The following is a 21,026-nucleotide window of genomic DNA, read 5'->3' on the forward strand; positions in this document are numbered from 1 at the left end:
GGGCCTGGGCCTGCTCCCAGAGGGAGGGCAGAGCCGGACCCACGTGGGTCCAGAGGAAGCAGTGGGAGGGAGGAGCCCGGGGGTGGAGAGGACTGGCTGGGGCTCTGGTGGTGGAGAAGGCGGGTGGGGTGACCTGGAGGGCATCGTGGTGGGCAGCAGCCCGGGCCAGGCCTGACGCCAGCCCTGTGCCTGCAGCACCAGATTGTGCAGTACCTGAGGGACATGTTCGACCTGGACAATGTGCGCTACACGTCGGTGCCCGCGCTGGCAGATGACATCCTGCAGCTGTCCCGGCGCCGCAGCGAGATCCTGCTGGGCTACCTTGGGGTACCCACGGCCAGCAGCACAGGCCTGAATGGAGCGCTGCCCCGAGAGAATGGGTCCCTGGGGGGGCTGCAGTAGAGGCTGTGTGGGCTGGAGGCAGCAGAGAAAAGGCTCCTCCTCCCTTCCCTGGGTTGGTGGCTGATGGCCGTGGTGGCCGAGGGCGGTTGCCCCTGACCTTACCCCACCCCCATCATCTGGGAGTCCCCAAAGCCCACAGGGGAAATTTCCACGGAGAGGGATGGAATGGTCCCTGGGGGAAGCAGAGGCCAGGACAGTGGCCAGTGGGGCCCGTGGGAGAGAGAGGCAGTGAGAGAGCGGGGCGTTGTGGAGATCTGGGACAGGCAGAGCCAGGATGCCCCAGGTGGGGCACCACAAAACCTCTCATCACCCCAGGGCTCCTGGCAAGGGGGCTGGGAGGGTAGAGGTGAAGGAGGGGACACTGCGCCCTGTAGTGAAGGTCCCAGTGTCCAGAGCTAGAAGCCACCTGTGGCTCCATGGTCTCAGCATCCAGGCAGCCGGCTGGCCTGTCCTGATGGCTTCCCCACCTTGGCCACCTTCTCAGCCTTTGCAACTCCAGAGGAGGAGAGTGTGGCCACCTTGGTGGGCAGCAGGCTCAGGCCATCCAGAGGTGGGACAGAGGTGTGGGCCTCCCCATCCTGTGTTCTCTGGGAGGGGACAAACCCAAGCACCAAACCAGGACACTGTCCTTTGACATTCCCTTGCCCTGCCAAAGATCGTCATTTCTTCTCCCACCTTTGCCTCCACCAAAGACGGGCAGAGGTGGGGTGGGCCCTCCTGCCTCCACCCATCCCCCTTCTGTGAGCCTGGACCTCCCTGGGTGGTGCTAGGCTCTGAGCTGGGGGCTCTGACCAGGGTTTGCTCAGACCCGTCACCCGTGGGCCCAGGGACCACGCTGGGGGAGGTCAGAGGATGTCTGTGGCTGGACCAGCTTCCCCACCCTCATTAGGACAAGAAACTGCTCAGCACTTTGCCTTCAGTTCAACGCACAAATGCTCCTGGGGCCTCATGGGGGCAGAGCCTCCCCTGGGCCTGCAGACAGAGTTTTATTAGCAGGACCTCACGCCGCGGGTTCCTGTCAGCCTGGCAGACTCGCTTCTCAGTATCTTCACCTGAGCAGGTGTCTGTCACCCTAATGCATTCTGTTGAGGCCTGCAGGAGAAACAGACTCCCCTCCTGGGTTTCCACACTCAGGGGTCAGAGGACTGGCTCCTGCAACCGGGGCCCCTCTCCTCCGAATGGGAAAGGGGTCCGGGGGTGGGAGGGTGCGGCACGGAGGGGAGGGGAGACAGTGCTGGGGGCCCCTTCCCAGACTCGGGATCCTCGGGCACTAACCTGCCTGGGCAGAAAGGACCCTGTGCCCCGCCCCGTCCACCCCGAGTCCTGATATCCTGTTCATTTGCACTTGCCCTGTGCTGTGAATGTAATGGTGGGCCTCAGCCCCGCCTCCTCATTTGCTCCCCAGTGAACAGACGTGGCATTTTCATTTGTCTTTGTTTACACATCTGTGCACTGCCTGTAGCAGTCAACTGTCGCAGCTTCTGACTTCGGATGGTAGAGTGTGTGCACTGACTGTGCGTCAAATAAACACTTGAGACGACCTCCTCCCACCTTGCCATATTGTTGGTTATGTGCGTGGCTGTGTGCTTCTTGGGGCATAGCAGGGCCAGAGCCAGTGGGAGCCCCTCCAAGCTGGCTCCTGGGTCCTTTTGGTCCCCACCCCCCACATCAGTCTTGGAGCAGTTCCCATCTTAGAGCAGAACAAGTTGTCCCAGGAGGCTCAGAATCCCAGAGACCAGAGCTGGGAAGACCCCAAGGGGAAGCCTGGCCTGTTTGGTGGTGGACTGTCACGATCAAGGCTCCCAGAATTGCACCTCTCAGGACTCACGTCCTGTACAGTCCTCTCCCACAGCAGAGCCAGGCTTGGCTGTGTGACCTGCTTTGCCTAGCAGAGGCCTGAGCTCTGCTGTGTTGGGGACGTGCCTTCTTGGACGGTAGCTGCTGCCATGCAAGACACCTGGGCTCCTTCGCTGGGGAGGCCACGCGGAGAACAGAGGCACCCTGGCCAGCAGCCACAGCTCATTGCCAGTCTTGAAGGTCCTCTTGGGCCACACAGACCCGGCTGAGTGGCCAGCTGCCATGAGCGACCCCAGCAGACCTGGCCAGCTGAGTGTAACCACAGACTTTGAGCGTAAAATGGGGATGGTTTTAAGCCAGGAGGTTTTGGGGTGGTTGTTTCATGAGTGGTTGTTAACTGAGACCGGCACCCTTGCTGATGAAAGAGGAGATGCGAGAGGGAAGGGGGCATGCTCCAGCACATACAGCAACTCCATGACAGCCCCAGGCCGGACAGCTGGGTCTCCGGAACCTAGCCCAGCGCCCCATCCACCACCCCATGCCCTCACCTGGAGCTGTTTGCATTTCCATCGGGTCATGAGGAGCTGTGAGTTTCCTCCTGCTTCACCGGCTGACTGATTCTCAGATGGTGGGTGAGATCCTGTCCGCTGAGCCTTTGGCCGTGGCGTGGCTCACACTGAGTGCTTGATAAACAGTGGTTTGAATTAATATAAGCGGGCTCCGGGATGTAGGCACAGACAGGAGAGTTGAAGGATGCTCACTCATTTGTTCGCCATATAGTTGTTGTGCACCTACTGTGTGCCAGGCCTTGCTCTGGGTGCTGCGGAGACAGCAGTGGAGGCGCAGGAGCCTGCTTGCACTGCCCACTCTCCAGAGCTGGCTGTGGGCATCTCCTTCCAACCTGGGCAGCAGCTTGAGTGCGAGCCCTGGGGAGAGTGCGTGCTTGCTTTATATATTTATGTGTTTACTGTTTTGGTTTTTTGAGATGGAGTCTCGCTCTGTCACCCAGGCTGGAGTGCAATGGTGATCTTGGCTAACTGCAACCTCCGCCTCCCGGGTTCAAGTGATTCTCCTGCCTCAGCCTCCTGAGTAGCTGGGATTACAGGTGTGTGCCACCACGCCTGGCTAATTTTTGTACTTTTAATAGAGACAGGGCTTCACCATTTTTTTTTTTTTTTTTTTTTTTTTTTTGAGACGGAGTTTCGCTCTTGTTACCCAGGCTGGAGTGCAATGGCGCGATCTCGGCTCACCGCAACCTCCGCCTCCTGGGTTCAGGCAATTCTCCTACCTCAGCCTCCTGAGTAGCTGGGATTACAGGCACGTGCCACCATGCCCAGCTAATTTTTTGTATTTTTAGTAGAGACAGGGTTTCACCATGTTGACCAGGATGGTCTCGATCTCTTGACCTTGTGATCCACCCGCCTCGGCCTCCCAAAGTGCTGGGATTACAGGCTTGAGCCACCGTGCCCGGCTGGTTTCACCATGTTGACCAGGCTCCTGACCTTGTGATCTGCCTGCCTCGGCCTCCTAAAGTGCTGGAATTACAGGCATGAACCACCACACCTGCCTCTATGTGTTTATTGCTAGAAACGAGGTCTCACTATGTTGGTTGGTCTCAAGCTCCTGGCCTCAAGTGATCCTTTCACCTCGGCCTCCCAAAGTGCTAGAATTTCAGGCATGAGCCACCGCACCCCTCGCCAAGAGAGAGGGTTTCCAACATGGAAATCAGCAAATGTTGCAAACCAGGGGAGCTCACAGCCCAGGGGAGCCTGGCCATTTCCGTGGGTGAGGGGTCCCAGGCCCTACCTTCCAGAAGCATCTACTCTAAGAGAGAAACGATGAACAGCTCCTCTCACAGGTTTTTACAACTGAAACCATCACTGCTAGTTTGACATCACAGGGATCAGGACTTCGAGAGCCTCCACTGAAATGGCAGTTTCCTGAGGGTGGCACCCAGCTGGCTGTGTTCACCCTTCATCCCTGATGCCCACACGTGGTCTGGCATGACTGAGGAACTCAAATATTTCCTGAAGTGAACGAATGAACATTCAACCCAGAAGGCAGCATCATCACATTTGGAGAAAGAGGCTGTATTAGTTTTCACACTGCTCACAAAGACATACCCAACACTGGCTACTTTATATAGAAAAAGATGTTTAATGGACTCACAGTTCCACACGGCTGGGGAGGCCTCACAATTATGGTGGAAGGTGAAAGGCACATCCTACATGGCAGTAGGCAAGAGAGAAAGAAAACCCCCTGAAAGGGGGACTCCCGTACAAAGCCATCAGATCTTGTGAGACTTACTACCATGAGAATGATATGGGGGAAACTGCCTCCATGATTCAATTACCCCCACCGGGTCCCTCCCACAACAGGTGGGAATTATGGAAGCTACAGTTCAAGACAAGATTTGAGTCGGGAGACAGCCAACCACATCGGAGGCCAAGAGAGAGAAAGAGCCTTGTTTCCTAAGGGCTTGCTGGGACTCTGAGCACAGACCAGTGTGGCTGGGGTGTGGTGCAGTGAGACTCTGTACCTCTAATCTCAGGGCCACCCTCTCTGTGAACTCCCTGCCAGAGGAAAGGCCAGAGGGGAAAGGCCAGACCCTGCCCTGGGGCAGCTCTGGAAAAGCCTGGGTTTCAGGGCAGTGGGAGGAGGCAGCCAACAGTCTGGTTCATGAGACGCAGGGTGGTTCTGAACCTGGGCCAGGTGGCCATGGCAATAGCGTGCCACTCTGAGTCTCGCCTCAGCCACAAGCTGGGTGCACTCAGGGCTGCCTCCCAGGGCTGTTGTGGAGGTAACAGGAAGGACGCAGCGCCTCTCAGGGTGTGCAGAGCAGGCGTCAGGAACATCACTGGTCAAACCCTCAGCTCAGAGGGAGGAGATGGGCAGCTCAAGCGGCCTCCCTTAGGGCTCCTGGCCATATTCATGCCTGCATTGTGCGGCTCCTGGCCATATTCATGCCTGCATTGTGCGGCTCCTGGCCATATTCATGCCTGCATTGTGCGGCTCCTGGCCATATTCATGCCTGCATTGTGCGGCTCCTGGCCATATTCATGCCTGCATTGTGCGGCTCCTGGCCATATTCATGCCTGCATTGTGCGGCTCCTGGCCATATTCATGCCTGCATTGTGCAGCCCCTGTCCAACAGCCAGGTCTGACTGCATCACCTCTTCCATCTCATGGGACCCTGCAAGGGCTCCTAGGCATATCTCCCTCAGAAACAAATCCACAAGTACAAATCTACAGGTAGGAATCCACCGCTGTGCATATCGTGCTCACTGCAGCGCCACTTCCAATGCCCCAAATTTAGAAACACACGAATGTCCATCGAGACTAGAATGGGGGCCAGGCAAGGTGGCTCACGTCTGTAATCTCAGCACTTTGGGAGGCTGAGGTGGGTGGATCACGAGGTTAGGAGTTTGAGACCAGCCTGGCCAACATGGTGAAACCCCGTCTCTACTAAAAAATTAGCCAGGTGTAGTGGTGCATGCCTGCAGTCCCAGCTACTCTGGAGGCTGAGGCAGGAGAATCACGTGAACCCAGGAGGTGGAGGTTGCAGTGAGCTGAGATCATGCCACTGCACTCCAGCCTGGGTGACACAGCAAGATTCCGTCTCAAAAAAAAAAAAAAAAAAAAAAGACTAGAATGGAGGCGGGCACAGTGGCTCACATGTGTAATCCCAGCACTTTGGGAGGCTAAGGCAGGACTGTTTGGGGCCATGAGTTCAAGACCAGCCTGGGTAACAGAGAAAGACTCTGTCTCTACAAAAAATAAAGACTAGAATGTGAAATAAACTGTGGAATGTTCACACCATGGAATACTATACAGCAACGAGAGGAAGCAAATTTCTACTGAAGGCTGCAGCATGGCTAACGCTCACAACTATAATGTGAGTAAAGAAGCCATGGCCGGGCGCGGTGGCTCACGCCTGTAATCCCAGCACTTTGGGAGGCCAAGGCGGGTGGATCACTAGGTCAAGAGATCAAGACCATCCTGGTCAATATGGTAAAACCCCATCTCTACTAAATACAAAAAAATTAGCTGGGCATGGTGGCACGTGCCTGTCATCCCAGCTACTCAGGAGGCTGAGGCAGGAGAATTGCCTGAACCCAGGAGGCGGAGGTTGCGGTGAGCCGAGATTGCGCCATTGCACTCCAGCCTGGGTAACGAGAGCGAAACTCCACCTCAAAAAAAAAAAAAAGAAGCCATGTACACAAAAAGTACAGACTGTAGGCTTCCGCTGATAGAAATTACACAATCCGGCCAACCTGAAGGTATGGTGTCGGAAGCTGGAAGTCACCAGTGGTGACTGGAGTGTGTGCCAGAGCTCCGAAGGTCCTGGTTCCTAATGTGGGGGCTGCTTACACAAGTGTGCTTAGTTTGTGAAACTGTATCAAGCTGTACACATTTGATTTCTGAAATTTTATATATATATGTAATTTTTTTTGGATGGTCTTGCTCTGTCATTCAGGCTGGAGTGCAATGGCACGATCTCAGTTCATTGCAACCTCCACCTCCCAGGTTCGAGCAATTCTCCTGCCTCAGCTGTGACTACAGGTGCCCACCACCACACCCAGCTAAATTTTGTATTTTTAGTACAGATGGGGTTTCGCTATGTTAGTCAGGCTGGTCTTGAACTCCTAACCTCCTCGGCCTCCCAAAGTTCTGGGATTACAGGAGTGAGCCACTGCATCCAGCCATATATATATATACCCTTTTTTTTTTTTTGAGACGGAGTTTCACTCTTGTTCCCAGGCCGGAGTGCAGTGGCATGATCTCGGCTCACTGCAACCTCCACCTCCTGGGTTCAAGTGATTCTCCTGCCTCAACCTCTTGGGTAGCTGGGATTATAGGCGTGCACCACCAGGTCTGGCTAATTTTTTCTGGTTTTAGTAGAGAGGGGGTTTTGCTATGTTGGCCAGGGTAGTCTCGAACTCCTGACCTCAAGTGATCCACCCTCCTCAGTCTCCCAAAGTGCTGGGATTACAGGCATGAGCCCCCTTGACCCCGGAGTCATTACCAGAACTTCTTTTTTCTTTTTGAGCCAGAGGCCAGAGTCTTACTCTATTGCCAGCCTGGAGTGCAGTGATACAATCTCAGCTCACCGCAACCTCTGGGTTCAAGCAGTTCTCTCACCATGTTGGCTAGGATGGTCTTGATTTCTTGACCTTGTGATCTGCCTGTCGCGACCTGAGGTTGGGAGTTTGAGACCAGACTGACCCAACATGTAGAAACCCTGTCTCTACAAAGAATACAAAATTAGCCGGGCATGGTGGCACATGCCTGTAATGCCAGCTACTCGGGAGGCTAGGCAGGAGAATTGCTTGCACTTGGGAGGCGGAGGCTGTGGTGAGCAGAGATCCTGCGATTGCACTCCAGCCTGGGCAACAAGAGTGAAACTCTGTTTAAAAAAAAAAAAAAATTGTTTGTAGAGATCAGGTCTTGCTGTGTTGCCCGGGCTAGACTTGAACTCCTGGGTTCAAGCGATCCTTCTGCCTCGGCCTCTCAAAGTGCTGGGACTACAGGTATTAGGCACCATGCCTGCCCTGAATGTTGTTTTAAAAAAGAAAACAAAACCAAACCCAACAACAAACCCATCCTTCAGATATCTCCTCTGTCCCCATCATAACAGTGCCCTCAAAGTTTTGGGTGGCCAGGCCCCTGTGGACTTCCCCGCCCCTGCCGCCCCCCACCCCGCCCCCCCCGCCACCTCATCCCTTTTCTCCCTCTTGCCCTCTTCAGCCATATTCCGGCTCCAGGACACGGGCTTACACTGTTCTCTCTGCCACGAAAACCCTCCCTGGGTAACTCCCTCTCATTTTGTGATTCCTCATCCTCAACCTCCCTCGGGAGGCTCCCGGCACTGACAAGTCTGCATTTCATGGACTTTGCTCTCAAGGTCGATTTGGGAGTGACAATGTGGCCCAGATCGAGGATGGCTGCCCTGTCCTAGGGAACTATTTTGGGAAGCTCCCGGCCCGCTCCTCACACCTCCTGCTTCTCAAAGGCTAATAATGGCAGTGCCTGAGGAAGCCGAGGGCAGCTGACCCAGACGAGCCCAGGCTAGGAGTGCGCACAGCAGGGCTGGGGGCAGGGGGCCTTCTGGGCTTCCTGGTGGGTTCTGAGTTGCCGTCATCTCCTCTGGCCACATAGGCCAGCCCAGGGTCCCTGCTCCACTGGCCTGGCCACTCACAGACAGAGCCACTCTCTCGGTGGGATTTCCTGGGTTATTCTCACCTCCTGTCGGGGGTGCCTGTGTCATTTATCGGGCACTTGCTCTAGGTCTGGTCTGGACCAGGCTCAGGGTGTATCAACCCATCCTCCTGTTGCTTGGGGCTTCTCCAGCGGTGGCTGTAACCACCTGTATCGGAATCCCTGGAGCACATAAGAACCCAGACACCTAAGGCTCCAACCCAGACCTACTGGATCAACCCAGGCCTCAGTGAGACCCAGCAATCTGTATTTTCTAAAGGCTGACCTCTGCACTCTATGAAGTCTGAGAGCCACTGCTCACTGGGAGACATAAGGAACCGATCACAGTCCAGTGAGGTCTAGGCTGAGACAGGACAGGAGATACAACCGTGGGAGTCCAGTACTGGTCCCTCACTGGGCTGTGGAAACCTATAAGTCCAAGAGACACCTGAGCCAGATTTGGCTGGGCAAAGTAGGGCAGGAGAGGCAGTGCATCCCATGCAGCAAAATAGCTCTTGCTGGCCAGGGGCAGTGGCTTACAAGGGCAGATTGCCTGAGCTCAGGAGTTCGAGACCAGTCAAGGCAACATGGTGAAACCCCATCTCTACTATATATGCAAAAATTAGCCGGGTGCAGTGGTGTGCGCATGTAGTCCCAGCTACTGGGGAGGCTGAGACAGGAGAATCACTTGGACCCAGAGGTGGAGGTTGCAGTGAGCCAAGTTCGTGCCACTGCACTCTAGCCTGGTCAACAGAGCAAGATCCGTCTCAAAAACAAAACAAAACAAAACAAAACAAAACAATTTCTCAACACTGTTGCATTTTAAAAAAAGAAACAAAAACAAAAACAAAAACAAAACAAAACAAAACAAAACAACCCAGCACATGCTAGGGCCAGGAGACAAGAGGTCGAGCCCTTCCAGCCCACCTTACCTGGCTGTAATCCAATCTAGCCAGAGACAGAGTTGGGTAGGAGAGGTGAAGACGGGTGGGAAGGTGTGGCTGGCTGTTCACAGAGGAATGTCTTGGGAAAACTGAAGGGTGGGTGGAAAACCGACTTCTTGTTTGAAATGCTCCCAGGACTCCTCACTAAGTAGCACAGACGTGACTGAATCAATAAACCTTTGTTAAATGAATGAAGGAGAAAAGGGTCCTTAGCTGCAGCTAAACTTCCACTCTTAGCATCAATTAAGCTTCCGTTCAGTCCAGCGTTTAGGGTGGCTACTGCGCGCCTTGCCCCACACTTTTCACAAAAAGGTCATCTGTTCCGTGTGACTTGCCCTTTCACCGGCCAGTATGGGGCAGTGGGAAATAAGTCTCCTCTGGGTCTCTGGCCTCAGTTTACTCGAAACTAAAAGTGGGTCGGTTCAAACCCCCTGGGGCTGAGGCTGCCTCTCCTCTCCGAGCATGCGCTGTCGGACGCGCAGGTCCCCCAGACCGCGGGTCAGCTATCAGGGAAGCCTTCACTCTGGGTGCGGGTACCATCCGAACCAAAGCTCCCACCAAAGTTCAACACGCCCCCAAAGCCAGCGCTTCATTGGCCCGCCCTGCCCACACGCTGAGGCAGTCTCGCCTTCTGATTGGCTGTTATGCTCCTTGTTCTGTGCTGGAACCCTCCCCCTCTCTGATTGGCCAGGCCCCTACCTGTGCTCGCCCGGGATTGGGCGCCAGCTGGGCCAGCTCGATGGCTCCCAGGGGCCCCGCTCTCTGATTCGCCTCTCAGGCCGGCCCCACGGCCTGCACGCTGAATGGCTGCGCCGCTACCTATATCGGCCTCCGATTGGGTGCACGGCGCCTCCCCGGCGTGATAGGTCAGGACCACCGCCCCCCTGGCTCCCCATTGGCTGCTGGAAGAAGCCCGGTCTCCGGGTAAGATGGCAGCGGACGGACAGTGCTCGCTCCCCGCTTCATGGCGGCCGGTGACCCTCACCCACGTCGAATATCCTGCAGGTAAAAGGCGGCCCCGGCTCCGAGGACGCCTTCCCGGGTACGGCCTCTCAGTCCCGGGCTCTCCGGCCTGCGCGAGTCCGCGGAAGGGGCGCCGGGGGACCGGGGTGGGAACTGTCAAATAGTGAGCCTTGGAGGGGCTCGGCCGGCGCGCGCGCCGCGCAGGCGCAGTGGTGCGGGGATGAGCTGGGCGAAATTGTGAGGCGCTCGCTCGCGTACTCTGCGGCTGCGCGGCCGGGGCGCTCCTCTGGGTCCCGGGGCACCGGTGGATTGAAATGGGGCGGGGGTCTGTGTGAGGCGAGAAAAGATCCCTGGCCTGGACCTTTACCCTTCTTCCCTTGCCCCAGAGAGGCCGCACTCCGCCCCAGAGTGCAGGGAGTGTTTGTTTCCTTCGAACGGTGCTTTGGGCTGCTTGTAAGAGAAAGAGCTCTCCGTTGCAGGGAGTGTGCAAGCTGAAGCCAGGCTTTTGAGTACTGTGGTGCCACGCCCTGAGCAGGGCACGACTTTACACCCGAGAGGACCCGATGAGGGGGCGGGCAGCCTCCGGGATCTTGACTTCTGGAGCTTCCCATCAGCCACACCTCTCGAAGCGCAGGGCTTTCTAGTTGAGAGGTCCATTAGCGGCGTTCTGGAGGCTCTCTGCTAAGACTGGCGCAGAGCTTGGGCGTGGGGGTCGGACCCATCTAGGCTCCAGTTGAGGCCGAGGCCTTGTGTAGGTGCCTGCCTCTGCTTAAGTTACTTCACCTCTAAAAGTGGGACTGATTACAGCGCTTACCGTCTGGTGGTGCTGTGAGCATCAAATAGCAGGAGGCACAAGAAGGGCTGAGCGCAGTGCCCAGCATGCATAAGTATTCAGTTAATGCCATCCCCCCTTCCAGGACCCTCCCTGAGTAGGATGGTTGAGTGCCAGGGAAGGCTGGGTCCCCCTCATTGAGCCCTGCTTGCCTGGGAAGGGCCTGCTCTTGCTGCTGCCTTGTGAGATGTGAGAACCTGGCCCCGCTGAGGGCACCAGGACCGAATGCCAAAGAACTTTGACCTTGGTGTTCTGGGTTGTACTGGGAGTGGTATGGCCCTGCCAGGTGTTGGGCCCTGCCTGCCTGCCTGCCTACCATTCATCCATTTATTCATTCCGCCAATATCGGCTGAACATTCCTGAGTGCTGGGGCCTGGGCTAGCTCTGAGTTTAGAATGCTTAACAGGCCTGATAGATCCCTGCACTCCTGCACTATGAAAAATGGTTGCTTTGTAAGAGGGAGGTGGGGTGAGACTTGCTAAGGCCTTTGCACCTTCACAGCTTCCCCTCCTGTCCTCAGCGTAGCTTCTTGGAGTGCTCACAGTCCAGCAAGCCAGAAGGAACCTGGCAGGCAGTTGTGTGCAGCATGATACAGGCTGTGATGAGGGCCCTGGCTGAGCCTGGGGCATCTGGCGAGGTCTACGCCCCTGTAAATGCTTCTGTGGTTCCCTGCACTTCTCCTTCACACCCCTCATCGCACCATCACTGGCTTATTTCATCCATTCATTTAACAGTTTTTGAGCCCAGTTAAGAGCCAGGCTCTGTGCTAGGCTGTGGGGATAGAATGGGGTATAAAGAGACCCAGTCCCTACTCCCAGATGCTGTCCTGAAATCTACACTAACTAGTGGATCATGAACCATGTCTGGATGGCAGATTCTCTTGTCAGACCCTGAGCTCTGCACTAGCAGGGACGTATCTGTCTTTTCTTGCCACTGTGGTGGGTTCTTAGTTGATGTTTGTTGAGTTAACCCAGAGAGCATCCCAGGTGGGGAAACCACGTGCAAAGGTCCGGAAGTCGGACAGGACACGGTGCACTCAGGGAAGTAGGGTTCGGTCCTTGGAAGTAGAGCAGAGGGTGGGAGGGAAGCAGGGCCAGGACTGTGCAGGGCCAGATGAGCTGGGCTGAGGGGGAGCTTGTCCTAAGGGCAGTGAGAGGCATGAGGGGGCTTGGCTCAGATTGTGGAGAGGCCAGAGTCTGGTTGCATCTTCAGGAAAACCCCAGGGTAGTGCCAGCTCTGGGACAGGCTGTGGAGATGGCAGCAGTAGGAGGTAGGCGCTAATATCCCTATTCCACAAGTGGGTGAGCTGAGGCTTAGAAAGTTGAATCGTTGCCTCCGTTCATGCAGCCAGTGAGTGCTGGCATAGGAACTGAGCCATGCCCTCAGACCCCAGAGTGACTGCATAGCCACCCTGTCTCAAGGTGTGGGTACCAGCCACTCACTGTCTTCACAGCCCAGTGCTGTGGAGGTGAGCTTCGTGGTGGAAAGGCCCAGGAAAGAGAAGGGACTCACCCTGCTGTCACCCGGTGGGACTGTGGCAGCACCAGCACTTGAACCCAGGCGCTTAGCTGGGCTGCACTGCTTTCCCAGACCAACTCCAGGCCAGTCTGATCCTGGGTAGGATGGGCTGGGTAGGATCCTGGGTGTGGATGAGGCCAGGCACGTGTGTGTCCATCTCTTCAGCCCTGGAATCTGGGCTCAGCCCTCTGTGGACACCTTCCCTGCTGCTTGTATGAGGCTGGTGGCGTGGACCCTTTCCCACACCGGGTTCTCCCCACCTCTGCCCCAACATAGAAGTATCCTGGTTGCCGGGGACCAAACTGAGTGTCTGACAGGTCTCATATCATCAAGTCTCACGCAGCCATAGGAGGTAGGCACTAATATCCCTATTCCACAAGTGGGTGAGCTGAGGCTTAGAAAGTTGAATCCGGGCCGGGCGCGGTGGCTCAAGCCTGTAATCCCAGCACTTTGGGAGGCCGAGGCGGGTGGATCACGAGGTCGAGAGATCGAGACCATCCTGGTCAACATGGTGAAACCCCGTCTCTACTAAAAATACAAAAAAAAAAACTAGCTGGGCGTGGTGGCGCGTGCCTGTAATCCCAGCTACTCAGGAGGCTGAGGCAGGAGAATTGCCTGAACCCAGGAGTCGGAGGTTGCGGTGAGCCGAGATCGTGCCATTGCACTCCAGCCTGGGTAACAAGAGTGAAACTCTGTCTCGGAAAAAAAAAAAAAAGAAAGTTGAATCCGGCCTCAGTTCACACAGCTGGCGAGTGCTGGCATAGGAACTGAGCCATGCCCTCAGACCCCAGAGTGGCTGCATAGCTGCCTTGTCTCAAATGGTCAGGGTGCCCTTCGGACTCAGCCTCACCTGCCCTTAGATTCTCAGCTTGAGTGTCCTCATCTCCTCAAAGGGGCCAGTGTTCCTGGCTGGGACCTCCTTTCTGGCTCAGGCCCTCCTTACAGGGGGCTGGCCCCTATTCTGATTCCTGGGCCCTGTCCTCACTCTGTTCTCTGTCTTGCCAGGTGATCTCTCCGGCCACCTCCTTGCCTACCTGAGCCTCGGCCCTGTATTTGTTATTGTTGGTTTTGTGACCCTCATTATATTTAAGCGGGAGCTACACACGGTGAGTCTGTCCTGCCCACCCTCTCCCCACCCCACCCCGCTCTGGGCAGCCCAGGGTTTGCCTTCTCATCCCTGCGTCCACCTGTCTTCAGGTGTGTGAAGCCTCCTGGCTGGTTCCAGGTTGCTTACCTTTTGGGCTGGGAGGTTCAGTCAGAGCCCATGGTCTTTGGGGACTGGGTAGCAGGCAGCAGGTGCACAGAGGCCCAGCTGATCGCACGTCTTCCCCAGCAGATCTCGTTCCTTGGGGGCCTGGCACTGAACGAGGGGGTCAACTGGCTGATCAAAAACGTCATCCAGGAGCCACGGCCCTGTGGAGGTAGGGCCTGGGCCACGAGGGCCTGAGGGTCCCCCAGGTCGGGGTGTTACTGGGAGGAGGTCCGCATCCTCCCGTGATGCCCTGGTCTCCTCTCTCTCCCAGGCCCCCACACAGCAGTGGGCACCAAATACGGGATGCCCTCCAGCCATTCCCAGTTTATGTGGTTCTTCTCCGTCTATTCCTTCCTTTTCCTGTATTTAAGGTGAGCTTCTTCCCTGGCCGGGGTGGCCCTGAACTGGCCCAGGCTGGGCTCTGCCAGGGACTCACTGCTAGCCCTTCAGATGCCCCTGGGGTGGGAGGGGCTGCAGCCGAGGCAGAAGGCACCCAGGGAGCATTTGGATGGGGCCAGGGACTGTTTGGGAGGCCTGGGCTGGGCTGTGGGCTGAGGCCATCTGGCGGGCCTGTTTTCCCAGAATGCACCAAACAAACAACGCCAGGTTCCTGGACTTGCTGTGGAGGCACGTGCTCTCCCTAGGGCTCCTCGCCGCGGCCTTCCTAGTCTCCTACAGTAGGTATGGAGGAGGGAGAGCCCCTGCCTGCCCCTGCACATGTGGGTCCTGCTGATTCCTGGTCCCTGTCGGGCCCCACTATGGACCCTAGTCCCAGAGCCTATAGGACGGGACTGGGAAAGGGGTCTCAGAACTCTAGTTTGAAAAGGACAGGGCTCTAGCTGCCCTTTCTAGCCCAGTCGCCACTGAGCCCAAGATTCTGGGGCTAACTCCGTGTATTAGCCATCTAGTCCCTATTCCGGAGGAGCCCACCGTAGACAAATCCAGAGGTCAAGGGCTGGACAGGTGGCAGCAGATCCCAGCCGGCCCTTCACGGCTACAGATGGGAGCACTGCAGTTGGGGTCCAGCGCCCTCCCTCCTGGAAGTGGATCTGAGGCTGTGCCCTTGGAGTCAGTGTCCTGCCGGTGTGTCGGTGTGTCTCCACATGTGTGGGTACAGGTCCCTGGGAAGCTGGCACGTGGGCTTGGAGGATTGTACGGGCCTGTCTCTGCCTGGCTCTCACGTACTTCCTTTCTGGCCTTGTCCCAGGGTCTACCTACTGTACCACACCTGGAGCCAGGTGCTCTATGGAGGCATCGCTGGAGGCCTCATGGCCGTCGCCTGGTTCATCTTCACCCAGGAGGTCCTCACCCCGCTGTTCCCCAGGATAGCAGCCTGGTAACTGCCTCCTGCCGTCCCAGGCACTGTGGCCCTGTCCCCTCCTGTGGGTGGGGCTGTCAGTGGGTGGGCCAGGAGTCTTGACCCCAGCCCCTGTCTCCCTGAGAAGGCCCCAGTGCCTAGCTTTCTGGTGGCATAAGGCTACAGGCCCCGCCTGTCTGGCTTCCACCTCCTCCAGGGGTTTACAGCAGAGACATGGGGGGTTTCCTCAGGCCCAGAAGCCAGAGTGCCATCCTCTGTCCTTGCATAGGTTCTCAGGGACTTAGAAGCCTGAGTCCTGCTGGGCTGTGTGTGCTGTGGGACAGTGCCCCTGCCTGAGGCGACACAGGTGACAGAGCTGGGTCTCTCAGTGGCTCTGGGGTGTCAGGCCAGGCAGTGACTCTAGGTGGTGGGGGAGGGTGCAGCAGCAGCCCTGGGCACTGGTGGGGATGTCTGGCACGGTGAGACTCGTGCCCTGATGTGGTCCTGGCTCTCTGGGTGTCTGTCTCTCCAGGCCTATCTCCGAGTTCTTCCTAATCCGAGACACAAGCCTCATTCCCAACGTACTCTGGTTTGAGTACACGGTAACCCGGGCAGAAGCCAGGTGAGTTCGGGGACAGCAGTGCTTACAGGGACCCAGCCCCAGGCAGCCTCTGCCTCCATGTTTGGAGGGCCCTCTGGGAGCCCATGCCTGCCTAAGTGCTTCTCTTGCATTAACCCATGGAATCCTACCGTGACCCCCATTTTGCAGATGAGAAAATTGAAGCTTGGAGAAGAGCAGTCACTTGCTTGAGATCTTGCAGATACTGGGTGGGGAGCAGGGTGGTGAACCCAGGCTGTTTGGCCCAGAGCCCATGCTTTTTTTTTTTTTTTTTTTTTTGAGACGGAGTTTCGCTCTTGTTACCCAGGCTGGAGTGCAATGGCGCGATCTCGGCTCACTGCAACCTCCGCCTCCCGGGTTCAGGCAATTCTCCTGCCTCAGCCTCCTGAGTAGCTGGGATTACAGGCACGCGCCACCATGCCCAGCTAATTTTTTGTATTTTTAGTAGAGACGGGGTTTCACCATATTGACCAGGATGGTCTCGATCTCTCGACCTCGTGATCCACCCGCCTTGGCCTCCCAAAGTGCTGGGATTACAGGCTTGAGCCACCGCGCCTGGCGAGCCCATGCTTTTAACCTCTGCAGCCCAGAACCAGAGAGCTGGGCAGCTGAGGTTCTCAGGGCTCCTGTGTGTGGCCATCCCTAGGGGTTAGTCCAGATGCTTTCTTAGACCTGGGTCAGCTGAGGCATGTTGAGTTAGGGAGCCAGCCTGTAGTTGCACAGCAGGCCAGGACAGAGCTGAGCTTTGGAGAGTCCTGACTCATGCTGTTTCACTCACCCCAGATCCTGGGTGGGGGTCCTAGGGGTGTGGGAAGGCTGGCTCCTCTCTCGGTTTAGAGACAAGCTGAGGCTCCAGAGGAAGCCTGGGAGGTTTGCAGGCGGGCCGAGAGGGACTGTGGGGCGGGGCAGGGTGGGGTGTCCTAGCAGCCAGGAAATGTGTTTAGTGCATCAAGGTCCAAATTATCCTAACAAGCTTAAGAGCAAAGCCGGGGATCCGTGAGGAAAGGGGATTGGAGGGGGTTAGGGCAGGCAATCCCATTAGAGGCGGAAGGGCCCCAGCTGGCCCCACTGATCTCTCACCGGCCTGCCCTTCCTCACCCTGGCCTGCCCCGCCTGGCCGGCCTCGACCTGCCTTCATTTACCGAAATCTCAGGGCACACCTGTTCTGTGCCAGGCTGTGTGCTGGGGACAAGCACAGAGCGACAGCCATGGTCCCCTGCTTATGGTGCTCATAGCAGGCAGGGAAGAGCTTCGGTGCACCTGCCTGTGTGATCGCCTGCCTATGTGATCGGTGCTGTGGCCTGACAGCTTGTGTCGGGAGCCTATGTGGGGCTGGGTGGGCGGGGCCTGTGAAGTCAGAGTGGGCTGGGGAAGGGCGTGCATAGCTCCTGAGGCCGACAAAGCTTGGTGAGTGCATCAGCCTGAGACTGACGGGGCTGGAGCCCAGGGAACAAGGGGTGTGTTGTGGGATGAGGCTGGGGCCGGATCACACAGGACCAGTCAGGTTTCTAGATTTTAACTGGAACCCTGGACAAGCCCCATTCTCCTCTACCGTGTCTATCAGCCCCTCTAGAAAATGGGGTTGATTGGCCCTGCTTCCCTCAGGTTCCTGGGCTCATCCTAGATATAGCCATACCCCAAATTGAGTGCTCAAATCCCCTCAGTAACCTCCATCAGTAGTTCTACTTTTGCTTACATACCTCCCGGATGGGGAGCTCACTACTTTTCTGTACTTCTGTTTTGGTCGGTAACAACAGAACCCACTTGTGCTGGCTTGTCAATAAAGGGAAACTCCCCATAACTAATTGGAACTCAGCCAGGTTCCTCTTGCCTCTGTTGTCTCATCCTGGCCCCCACCCCAGCCCCAGTCTCCTGGCTCCACTTCCAGGATTCCAGAGCTGAGGCAACCAAGGTACAGGCCCCACCAGGGAGATCAACCCTCTCTAGGTGCCATTCCCAGTGCAGGCGCTCTGATTGGCCCAGTTCAGGTCCATCACTGGCTACTGGGGGTCGGGATTTATCTACTTAGTTGGAACTATGAGGTGGGGAACAGCTGTAGTTTACTGAACCCACATCTGATCCCCGTCCCATTTTGCAGGAACAGACAACGCAAGCTGGGGACGAAACTGCAGTGACTGGTGGGTGTGGCTGGGCCCAGCCTCCAGATCTGGCCCACACGATGCCTTGCAGGATGGACAGGATGACAGACAGGGACGAAGCATACAGATCCAAGTCACCAAGTGGAGCCTTTTTTTTTTCTTATTTTAATTTTAACGAACAAGGTGGACCAAAGGGCTGAGCCAGCCCCTCAACCAGGACCCTGGAGGGCCTGCTGCCTGGGGGCCGTGGCCAGAGACCCTCGCTTGTGCTGCTGCCAGCCCGTGGCTGGGCAGGAAGTGCCCTCAGCGTGGGCACCTGGGTGCAGGGTGGAGGAAGAGGGCTCGCGCCTCTGGTCTCGGGGCCAGGAATTCCAGGTGGCGTGAGAAGTACACACTATTTATTTTTTGGTTTTGTCAGAGGCAGGCAGGATTCTGGAGCTGAAGAGCCTGCTCTCCGGTGGCTGCCCTGTGGACAGAGGGCCCCAGTCAGCTTCCCAGGCCCTTTGCCCTATGCCGAGGGCAGATGCCTCTCCCTGGGCTGGAGCAGTGGCCTGGGGTGCCAGGAGGAGGGGAGCATACCCCACAGCCTCCCTGCCACCATTGCCATTCCAGAACCTCGGTCAGTGTTTCCCTGTCTGGGGGCAGGGCCCAGAGCGAGCGCGCATCTGGCGGCTGCTGTCATTGTGTTCTACCCCGTATCGACCCAACACCATAAGGGCTTTCTCTGGTCCCCTGTCCATAAGACAATAATCCCTTTCTGACAAAGGAGCCTGCACATGTGGGTGAGCAGACCCAGGCTGTTTACAGCTCTTTCTCGTCCTGCCATCTGGTAGCAGTCAGTCTTCATCCCTGCGCGAAGAAAATGGGAAGGAGCCGGGGCCGGGAGGAGAGGAGTGAGGCAGCGGGCGCCCGAAGTCCCTCGTCCTTCCCTCGGTGTGCTCTGAATATGTCCTCGTCCTTCCCGACCCATCTCTGACCAGCTGGGAACCTGCTTGGGGTCCCCCTCAAACCTGTGTCTGGGGTGTGGGCTCACAGAGCCCTGCCCAGTTTGCGGGAGGGTTCTTCCCAAAGGGACCCCCATCTCTAAGTCACTCTGAAAGGGAGTTGTGGAGAGGAGACGCCTCCAGACTCTCAGAAGCTTTGAGGACTGAACTGGGCCACTCGGGATCTGTGTTTGAATCCTCCCCCCCCTTTCTCTGTGGAGGCTCCTAACCTGCTGCTGAAGCACAATATTTTGGTGCTTTCTTTTCTCCTTTGTTAAAGGCAGTGTCCAAAAGCCATTCCAGATGCCGGGACCAGGGCTTATTTCTAGGGAAGGTAGGTCGGTTTCCATGTTTCCCTCCCCTTGTTATTTTTATTTTTTACTTTTTGCCTGAGACAAGCTGAGTGTGAGGTGGTTTGATTTAAGAAAAATCAATGAAATTGTTTACTATTGTTTTAAAATAAAATCGTAAACTTGGGCGGCTTGAGCACATGCTGACTGAACTCAGGAGAGGAGATTGGGGCAGCTGCGGGGACACAGGACCCTTAGGGGCAACAATACAGTGCAGACCATGAAACCAGAAGTTACCGAGTCCCTTCTAGCCCACAGGAGGGCTGTGAATGGCCTCTGCAACGTTCCCCATCAGGGTCTGTCCAGCTTCCGATTACCTCCCTCTAGGGGACCTCACTGAGAGCTGCCATTCCAAACCTGGCCACTTTCAGCCTTAGGAAGTTTTCCCCTTTTCACTCTCAGGCCCCTCCCTGTGTGGTGCTGGCTCTGCTCTCACTGAGCCTCGTTCCTCCTCTGTGGGGCAGCCTTGAAGACTCAGGGGCAGCCAGTGTGCCCTTCAGAATGTGCCAGGATAATCATCTCCACTTGGTCCGACACACTGGCTCACACCTGTAATTTCAGCACTTTGGGAGGCCAAGGAGGGAGGATCATTTGAGCCCAGGAGTTTGAGCCCAGCCTGGACAACATAGCAAGACCCTGTCTTTAAAATACACACACACACACACACACACACACACACACACACACACACGCATTTTATTTTAGGTGCATACTATATCTGGCATTTCTCCCCATGTTATCCCTCCCTAAAATTTTTTTTTTTTTTTTTTTTTTTTTTTTTGAGACGGAGTTTCGCTCTTGTTACCCAGGCTGGAGTGCAATGGCGCGATCTCGGCTCACTGCAACCTCCGCCTCCTGGGCTCAGGCAATTCTCCTGCCTCAGCCTCCTGAGTGGGTGGGATTACAGGCACGCACCACCATGCCCAGCTAGTTTTTTTTTAGTATTTTTAGTAGAGACGGGGTTTCACTATGTTGACCAGGACGGTCTCGATCTCTCAACCTCGTGATCCACCCGCCTCGGCCTCCCAAAGTGCTGGGATTACAGGCTTGAGCCACCGCGCCCGGCCATATTTTTTTAAGAATTAGCCAGGCGTGGTGGTGCACACCTGTGGTCCCAGCTACTTGGCGGTTAGAGGTGGGAGATCACTTGAGCCTGGGAGGTCAAGGCTGCAGCGTACCGTGATCACGCCATTGCACTCCAGCCTGAGCAAGACCCCATCTCAAAAACAAAACAAATACACGTGGACAAAGATGATCAAATATAAAAGGAAAGAAGACACCGTGACAGAGAACCAGCAGAAAACAGATAACAGAAACAGACCCACAAATACTTCAGATATTGGAATGATTAGGCACAGACTGATTTGCTATTTTTTTTGAAATGTAGTCTTGCTCTGTCGTCCAGGCTGGAGTGCAGTGGTACGATGTCAGCTCACTGCAACCTCCACCTCCTGGGTTCAAGCAATTCTCCTGACTCAGCCTCCCAAGTAGCTGGGACTACAGGCGCAAGCCACCACTCCCAGCTAATTTTTTTGCATATTTAGTAGAAACGGGGTTTCACCACGTTGGCCAGGCTGGTCTCGAACTGTTGACCTCCTTATCCGCCTGCCTCAGCCTCCCAAAGTGCTGGGATTACGGGTGTGAGCCACCGAGCCCGGCCATAGCTTTCATTTCTTAGTAATACCGAAGTCCCACATGGAGAAGGTTGCAAAGAGGAGCTCCCCAGAGGGTGGGCCCTGACCCCACCTGAGCCTTCCTTCACTTGTTCACTC

The 21,026-nt window shown here is 56.2% G+C and overlaps 2 protein-coding genes across 4 annotated transcripts in view; both read left to right on the top strand.

Annotated features, from left to right (window-relative positions):
* MIGA2 (mitoguardin 2) overlaps positions 1–1,947 on the top strand; it is a 33,786-nt gene extending 31,839 nt beyond the window's left edge. For both annotated transcript variants that reach the window (XM_010350745.3, XM_074395450.1), the window contains exon 16: positions 196–1,947. In XM_010350745.3, coding sequence (XP_010349047.3) covers positions 196–402 — 207 coding nt within the window. In that variant the 3' untranslated portion in view covers positions 403–1,947. The remainder of the gene's footprint in view (positions 1–195) is intronic.
* An 8,318-nt stretch (positions 1,948–10,265) lies between these two features.
* On the top strand, positions 10,266–19,381 carry DOLPP1 (dolichyldiphosphatase 1). Of its 2 annotated transcripts, XM_003940020.3 has the most exons (8): positions 10,266–10,346; positions 13,660–13,760; positions 13,991–14,075; positions 14,178–14,277; positions 14,489–14,587; positions 15,114–15,242; positions 15,736–15,825; positions 17,921–19,381. In XM_003940020.3, the coding sequence occupies exons 1-8, from the start codon at positions 10,271–10,273 to the stop codon at positions 17,955–17,957; spliced, it is 717 nt and encodes a 238-aa protein (XP_003940069.1). In that variant the 5' UTR covers positions 10,266–10,270; the 3' UTR covers positions 17,958–19,381. The 2 variants fall into 2 exon arrangements, with proteins under 2 accessions (XP_003940069.1, XP_010349046.1); XM_010350744.3 differs by lacking the exon at positions 14,489–14,587.
* Positions 19,382–21,026: the final 1,645 nt, after the last annotated feature.

Source organism: Saimiri boliviensis, chromosome 2 (genome assembly GCF_048565385.1).
Source record: "Saimiri boliviensis isolate mSaiBol1 chromosome 2, mSaiBol1.pri, whole genome shotgun sequence".
NCBI lineage: Eukaryota > Metazoa > Chordata > Mammalia > Primates > Cebidae > Saimiri > Saimiri boliviensis.